This window comes from Amyelois transitella, chromosome 27, assembly GCF_032362555.1.
Source record: "Amyelois transitella isolate CPQ chromosome 27, ilAmyTran1.1, whole genome shotgun sequence".
NCBI classification, from domain to species: domain Eukaryota; kingdom Metazoa; phylum Arthropoda; class Insecta; order Lepidoptera; family Pyralidae; genus Amyelois; species Amyelois transitella.
The window spans coordinates 63,306-71,368 of record NC_083530.1 but is presented as its reverse complement, the minus strand read 5'-3'; the positions used below and the strand labels follow the sequence as shown (position 1 = coordinate 71,368).

Below are 8,063 nucleotides of genomic sequence, written 5' to 3'. Positions count from 1 at the left end.
AAAGTTTTAATAAAAAAAAAAATTAAAAACTGATATGTAATAGGTACTGTACTGTAAGTATGTATCGAACAAAGTGGTTATATTCTCTTGGCATCGTACTACTAGTCGTTCGTCGCTAATATAATAGTAACCGCTTTGATGATGATGTATGTGTAATAAATTATTACACAAAAAAATAATTTCTTAACGACCTCACTCGCCTGATCAATAATTTTTAAAAAAAGGCACAAAGAACCTCTTATAAATAAATAAATAAATCTCTTTAGATTTATTTATAGCATCATCACCCTTGTCGAGTTCGGATTTAGGAGTCTGCGCCCACAATCCAATAGTGTCAGGTAACTCAAAACACCCAGTTTTATTAGTTGTTGATCTACGTGGGGCGTGGCGACATCTCTACGCCACAAGTCTCAACTCAGCCAATCACAGCGTTAATGCTATATCGCGATATCAAAGTTTCCACAGATTGAAAAACATTACTTATTACTATATAGGTAAGTATTTATGTCTGTGAAAGTTTCCACGGATTGGAGCATATACAACCTCCGACACGACATCGTTGGAGCGGAGGTTTCCCAGGCATAAACACCTAGCCTGGCGGAAGATCTTCCATTTGTTGGCAGTCGAGCCTGAACTATCGCCCAGGCTTACTACTTAGGTACTCTAATACTTCTCTTCCAGTCACATTCATTAGATTTATGAACTTGGAATTCTTTTTTTATCTGCATTCGTCCACATTTAGACTTAAGAGACTTATATTTGTAAATTGAAGTCCGGTGAAAATGCTGCAGTGTAATTTGTTCCACCGCTTACAAAGCGCATGTGTAGAAGACATGCGCTTTGGAAGCAGTAGTAGATATACTTAATTAGATTTAAGTGATGTGACTTCAATAAGTGATACCTTTTATCTAATTTTGAAAATAAATCTATTTTATTCTACCGAGATGGGCTAAGCGACCTGTCACTAATTTAATTTCGATGTGGCACTTTCAGAAGTTTTTTCGTTTAGTGTTTAATTTTTCTTACTAAATATAAATAAAACAAACCATAAATGTATAAAAAAAATATTTATTTCGCAGCACAGCAATGAACACAATATTTATCATACAGACTAGCTGTGCCCGCGACTTCGTCCGCGTGGAATAGTTATTTTGGGCATCATATTTATTTTTGCAAACATCCTCCTCGGCTTTATCAATTATAGCTGCTAATTGTTATGCGACTTGGCGACGACTTGGCCCACATCATTACCCGCGACCGAACGGAGACCGTATATATGCGTTTAGGGTGAGCTGGATGTTAACATATATCTCCAAAACTACTGGTCCGATTTTAATGCGGTTTTCACTACTGGATTAAGATTTGATTGGTGCATGTTCTTAGATAGGTGTTACGGTTACAAATCACCAGGATGCGCTGCAGTATACAATTGTTTACATAAATGAATGTTAGCATGTATCTCCAAAACCACGGGTTCAATTTGAATGCAGTTTTCACTGCTACATACAAAGGAAGTATTTATTATAAGTAGAATGATACCTATCTATATGTAGGAAGTAGGATAGAACAGGGCGATCGAAAGATGCGGGGTGAGGGGCGGCGACAGGCGGTCACGCGTATTAGAAAGAACGCTGGTTCGCCGTATTAAATGTTTCGCTGCAAATTGCTTATAACGACTATATCTCAAAACCGATTCGTCTGATTTATATACTGTAAATGGCAATTTTAGTCTACATGAAAATTCAAAAGTAATAAACATATTTATTTGGATAAGGATTAATACTGAATTAAAGAAAATTGGTTTCAAAATAACTTATGTTTATAATGAAAAAATGAACACAAAAGTGGTTATTGTAAGTAAACCTTAAGAGATAGATATATGCTCTCGCGGACTTTTTTGTGGAAAAAAATGAGTACTTCACATCTTTAGTACATTGTTTTACTATATCTTTGTTGGTTTGCGCAGCGTTCGCGTGGAAAGCTCGCAGATGGCCGACTCATTTAACTTTCACCTGCATTGTTGACGTTTCCCGTAGGAAATCCGGGATAAAATGTAGCCTATAGCCTTCCTCGATAAATAGACTATCTAACAGTGAAAGAATTATTCAAATCGGTTCAGTAGTTTCTGAGATTAGCGCGTTTAAACAAACAAACAAACAAACAAAACAAACTCTTCAGCTTTATAATATTAGTATAGATTGATGCCACCACCGCCGCCCGCGCGGCATTAACCCTCCACACACAGACGCAGAAAGCTGCACCTGCTGAATGCGCCCAAATCCTTAGCCGCCTGTGCACGAAGGGTATAACAGACTTGAAGTCTCGCTTGTAAACATCAAACAAATAAGATCACTGATCAATAAATCTTTATTGCCAGCTGATAACTTATTTTCATGTTATTGTGCCACGGCTATCAAGTGCCTTCGCTTCGCCAGTCCAATATAGTGTGTGGCTACCTTATAGTTAGTAGGGTGAGCCAAACGTCTCGTAAACTGTGTGACTGGAGTTTTCAGGTGCAGTTAGATTAGATATCTAAATATCATTACGCTCCTTAAGGAAACCAAAAAGTTTTTGAGAAGTTTTTACATCATAAGTTTCGGATTTATTACAAGTGAAATAAAGTTACATAATCGGCTTGATTAACATTCACACCTCATTGATAATTCTTCCCGAGCATGTTTAGTTGCTTCTGATGACTTCATTTAATAAACTTTTTACTACCTAAGCTTACTGCACTTAATAATATTATGTACAATGTAAAAACGTATTGCTGTTGCCTTACAAACCTAACTTCAACAAGTGCGGTGCTATATCACAGCGTAGTGACTATCATTCGATAATATTTATACAACTATGATTATTTACATTTAATTATTGCTACTTACATAAAAAAATAATCATATTTTTATTGCACAAAACAGCAAGGCATCTCATAACTGTCTGTTCATTTTAAACTGAGAATTACTAAAGCTAACTTACATTAAACATGTATTATGATTATGCAATATTTTTATTAATTAACACTTTGTACAAGCTAAGATAGACCTACATAGTTTGTGCGAATATTTTTTTAAATTCTAGAAAAGTTATACATTCTTTTTGTAATTTCTACATAGGGAAACTTAAATACTGACCTGTGTTATTCAATTAAGCCATAGACATTAGCTATTATTGTTCCTGTGAAACAACATTTCACTCGTGATCAGAATGAAGTAACACAGCACGATCATCACTGTTGTTTCTGTATCTGTTCGCGGCGGCGGCGGCCGAGCAGGCGCGCGCCCGCGTAGCCCAGCGCCGAGCCCGCCAGCGCGGCGCACGCGGCCGCCTTGGCGCCCAGCAGCGCGCCCGCCGGCCCGCCCAGCAGCGCGCCGCACAGCGCGCCGCCCGCGCCGTACGACGCCGCGCGCAGTCTGCGCACACACTCACTCAGGGACTGCCGCACTGGCCATGGCTCATGTGCTCGTTATAGCGGACAGTTTACTTTGCGGATTAGACTATACTTTCGTGCCATACAAAATGTATACAAGAAAAAAAAAATACAAAACAAATAATTTAAACCTGATGTACCACCTAAATTATAGTGTAAAAACAAAACATACTTTTCAGCCATAGAGAGATCGGCGCGGGCGGCCACCACGTTCTCAGCGGCCTCCTCCACGTGGCTCGCTGTGGCCTCCACCTGCAAACAGACGTGAGATTAACATTTTGCCAATGTGTGTCGTGCGTGTCGTTTGTGTGTGTGTGTGTGTGACGATGGCCCACCTGCTGCCTGTGCGCCAGCGCGGCGGCCTGCACGTGCTGCCAGGCGTCGTGCAGCGCGCGCACCTCGGCCTGCAGCGCGCCCCAGCCGCGCAGCGCGTCCTCCCGCGCGCGCAGCTGCAGCTCCTGCTCGTTGGAGTTCATTTGATAAACGAATAATGTTATGACCGGTTTACAAATATTATACGAAAACACGGCATTGTGAATCCAGACTAAAACTCATCATACAAGGAACTTCTTAAAAAAAATCGTCATTTTTTTACCGAAGAGATTAGAATTTAGCAACGTAAAAATTTGACATAGGAATATTGATTTCCGCTGCAAATATGAACATTACCCGTGTGTCGAGCTGCAGCTGCACGGGCTCCGCGTCGTGCTCGTCCGCGGCCAGCACGCCCACCGACTCCGACGACGCCGCGCTGTGCGCCGCGCGCGGCGGGCTCTCTGCGGGGGACGCAGTACGGTCGATGAACGAGTTGCAACTACCTACTTGGAAAATTAACTTAAAAACAGACACTAACACGTGCCATGTTTCTTTCGTAGAAGGAGAAAGAATATTCAAAAAAGACGCAAATAAAAGCAATTACTTAATTATTTTGATAAGAAAAATGCGTATGAGGTCCGCGATACATAATTTTGTTTAAAAATAGAAAAAAATAGTTAGTTTCCATTGATAGTGATAAAATCTACAAATCATCAAACTCACAATCATTCCTTTCAAGAATGAAGAATTACACAGGTGCATGTGGTCTGTCTTAGCCAATGTATGCAATAAACAATTCACTTTAGTAAAAACAAACAAACATGCTTCATATCTCAATAGAAGCCGGTCCGTATTACACACTTTAAAATGATTCCAAACGATGAATGCTCAGTATCATGAGAATGAAGAATTGATTAGGCAACAATATCTGATTTTCACATTTATTATAATTCTTTGGTTAATTTCAATATAAAGCCAATCCAAACAACGAAACGGTGAATCATCGCTACGAAGATGGTGACGCATCTCGCCCCCGATAACAAAGAAGAACATTCATAAGTAGGACAAATAAAATTATTTGTAAGTTACGTACTATTCGAGCAAATTAACAAATAGTGCAACTTATTGAAGGTTTACGGTGCTCTGAAGAGAACTATTATCAAAACATTGTCGACTTGAAGCGAAGGAATCTCTAGCATCGGGGGCCAAATGAATACATAGGCATATTTACATCGGGCAACAAATAATGACTTGCAATGACTGACTTCTACGATGTACTCAGGACTTCATACTGGCGACGTTAAAATTCCCTACTGGTTTTCGCCATGTTGGCGCTGGGTGTACTAACAATGACATGAGCGTCGTTGCACTAGGTACTTGCGGAAAGTTAATCAGCTTCCATTCCATCAATTAATATCACAAAATAAACAGGAAAATGTACAAAGATGTGTTTGTTACAATTCGCAACATAACAAGATCGCCATTTAGGTACTCAAATGTAATTTTGAGAACCAAGAACGCTTGAGGGGTCAACAACTAGCCGTTATTTTGTACACAGCATTTAATTTTGATGCAGCATACTCGTGTTATTCAAGTGAGTGTTTCACTCGCGTGATCGTCTCACCAGCGATGCGGCGCGGCGCGCTGCCCGTCGCCACCAGCGTTCTACAACTGCTCTCTATGATGCCTACAACCATAACCATCCGTACATACGAGCTAATCACACATGTGTGCTGTTTGGGAAACTGGGAGGCGACGTTATAGGCAACAATATAATAATCAGTGCTGACCACAAAGCAATACTTGAAATAGAACGAGATTCAGTCATTGCTTTCTCAAATAGTCCAAGCATGGAACTGGGCATTGCTCGGGTTTTAACCAATTATGCACTCCACCCAATACTTTTTACTTTGGACAGCTGTCGTTCTATGGCTCTGCGACTAATTAACAGAATTATGTTTCTTTCATAATGACGCTATCATTTATAGCAGAAAAGTTTTAATCTATCATTAGAGTGTAGTAGTAATATGCGTGGTTTACCGAGATAGTCGACGATGGCCCGCAACGTGTTGTCCCGCGAGCGCTTCGTGAGCGCGTCGAAGCGGACCAGATCTTCATTCCGGACCTGCAAACATCTTCCAGTTCATTAAAATTATTATAAAAAAATATTTGGAAACGAGAACAGGTACAATCAAATAACATTAGATAAAGGTGACACCTGCAGAAGTTATTCAACTGTGTCGCAGATGTCAAAGCCCACCTTCAGAAAGACATTTATACATTTTATATTTTCCTTAATCCTACCACCAAATTAATTTAATTACAATAAAAACATTAATTTTTTAATGTTTACTATATTGTGAGCCAGTTGTGTCAGAGCTTGTGTGTGTAAGAGTGACAATTGCTTGTAGTGTTTTTTATTTCCTTAAATAATATATTGGCAGGACATAGCTTCATGATCCAGTACCTGCCTCCTCAAGCAGTCGAGTTCCCCGAGCAGCACGCGCAGCTGCGACGCGACGCGCCGCGCGTTCGTCTGCTCGGCGCGCACGCGCGTGTACTCGCCGCTCTCCTCGTACTGGAAGCACAGGATACCAACTTTGAGAGACTTACTCCCTTAATTAACTTTAACAGTTTGCAAGAAGAGAACCGTATATAAGTGCGCGCTCACACCCCAGACATCCACTATAGGACCTCTTTCTTTACTTCCAAAAATTGTAGGCCTAGTTATATAAATATATATGTTTACCTTTAAATCTTTAACTTTACCGGCAACATTTTATCTAAAATCTGTATTGACTGTAACTACACACACACTATGTTTATTTTTCACTACCAGATCAGCATCAATACTGTCTCGCAGCTACCCAGAAAATGGCATAACATCACACATCAGGAATTAGGGGCTTAATGTTTGTGTTCAGACCGAATGTAAACAACTTCCGTAGTGAGTCAACTGTGGTTTTGGTCCACTGGATGATTGAAAAAGGAAATAAAAAATTATACCGATTTATATTTGTCACCAATAGTACTTCAACTATATTAACTGCCTCAGATTAATTATACTTTATTACTCTTACTTGTTTTGCATGAATTGATAATTCGCTCCATAATATATATTGCAATTTAAATACATAACTTGTGATTGGTGTTGTTACAGTTATGTTGCCAAAATCGCTCCCACTAGACACGCGTCTATAAAAATAGATTGCTTGTATCGTCACAAGCTAAATCTTTCAATACTACTTAAAATAACAGCAATTTCAAACTGGGGATTGGAATATCTACAAACAACAAATAATTAAATAAGTAATTTTGTTGCTCGTCATTTATTTCCACCAACCTTCAGAATATTGGCCTTATGCTGTCGTAATAAGTCCAAGTGATGCGGAATAGCCACTTCGTTGAACTTCGTCAAAGAGAGCTCCACTCGCTTTAATGGCAATTTGTTTTCTTCTTCCATTATGTATTTAATTCCACATTGAATATGACATTGGCCAGCTAATTGGTAGTAATTGTGAGTGGATATAAATCTATATTTGTTCAAATTCACAACACTAAAGTTTTTAATTGTTTCGTTTTTCACTTTTATTTATTTTCCAATATCTTGTCCAATCCAAACAAGGGTGAATGAAGGAGTAGAAATTTTGTCACGACTGACACTGACATCAACAGTGACCCAAGACAGTGACAGACATGAATCTGAAAACAACATACATACACATAAAATCACGCCTTTTTCCCGGAGGGGTAGGCAGAGACTACATCTTTTCACTTGCCACAATCTCTGCATACTTCCTTCGCTTCATCCACATTCATAACCCTCTCTTACTAAGCAGATATACAAGGAGAGTGGAGGGAAAGGTCGAAATAGAAAGCCCTAGATGAACGTATCTTGATCCTAAAACAATCTGTATAAAAAATTAAGAAAATAATTAATACCGGATTTCAAAATACACTAAAAAGCATAAAAATAATTAAAAAATTTATAAACATAAAATTATCATTGTTTCATACCCAGTTGGGCATGTTTTCTAGTAGATTCCATTTAAAATCAAAATTAGGTTCATGTAACTCAAAAAAGAATTAGATACTAATTGGTTATATGGCTGCGGGATAGCGGTAGTTTGATAAAAACGGCGTCGGGCGTGCTATGCTACTGGGCTAGGTTTAAATCTTATATCGCAGTCATTCACGAATACCTAATTATTTTTTGGGGGCTGGTCATCACTCTTAATACCTATCCGTCTGCGTGACGTCTAAGAGGGTTATTGTATTTGGGTATCTTAACTGTCTTATTCAACCGCCGACGTTGACA

The 8,063-nt window shown here is 39.1% G+C and overlaps 1 protein-coding gene and 1 long non-coding RNA gene across 4 annotated transcripts; one reads left to right on the top strand and one right to left on the bottom strand.

Annotated features, from left to right (window-relative positions):
* The first annotated feature begins 270 nt into the window (after nucleotides 1–270).
* Nucleotides 271–7,344, top strand: LOC132903518 (uncharacterized). The gene is made up of 3 exons (XR_009657432.1): nucleotides 271–338; nucleotides 3,610–3,694; nucleotides 6,190–7,344. It is a non-coding gene; the product is annotated as an uncharacterized LOC132903518 (long non-coding RNA).
* Nucleotides 1,105–7,223, bottom strand: LOC106137169 (uncharacterized). Of its 3 annotated transcripts, XM_013337954.2 has the most exons (8): nucleotides 7,089–7,223; nucleotides 6,213–6,323; nucleotides 5,786–5,870; nucleotides 5,370–5,432; nucleotides 4,100–4,206; nucleotides 3,766–3,888; nucleotides 3,603–3,682; nucleotides 1,105–3,413 (listed from the first exon to the last, which is right to left on the bottom strand). In XM_013337954.2, exons 1-8 carry the CDS (start codon nucleotides 7,206–7,208, stop codon nucleotides 3,230–3,232), a joined length of 873 nt encoding a protein of 290 aa, XP_013193408.2. In that variant the 5' UTR covers nucleotides 7,209–7,223; the 3' UTR covers nucleotides 1,105–3,229. The 3 variants fall into 3 exon arrangements, with proteins under 3 accessions (XP_013193408.2, XP_060808001.1, XP_013193409.2); XM_060952018.1 differs by lacking the exon at nucleotides 5,370–5,432 and having other exon boundaries at nucleotides 4,100–4,248; XM_013337955.2 differs by lacking the exon at nucleotides 5,370–5,432.
* Nucleotides 7,345–8,063: the final 719 nt, after the last annotated feature.

Bases quoted from the DNA above. Each gene is read 5' to 3' on its own strand.
- LOC106137169 (XM_013337954.2), bottom strand. From the start codon at position 7,208: ATGGAAGAAGAAAACAAATTGCCATTAAAGCGAGTGGAGCTCTCTTTG. The intron at 5,433-5,785 runs GTAAACCACGCA...TTATGGTTGTAG, and splicing joins GGCCATCGTCGACTATCTCG to GCATCATAGAGAGCAGTTGT. The intron at 4,207-5,369 runs GTGAGACGATCA...CGTCCCCCGCAG, and splicing joins CGCGCCGCGCCGCATCGCTG to AGAGCCCGCCGCGCGCGGCG.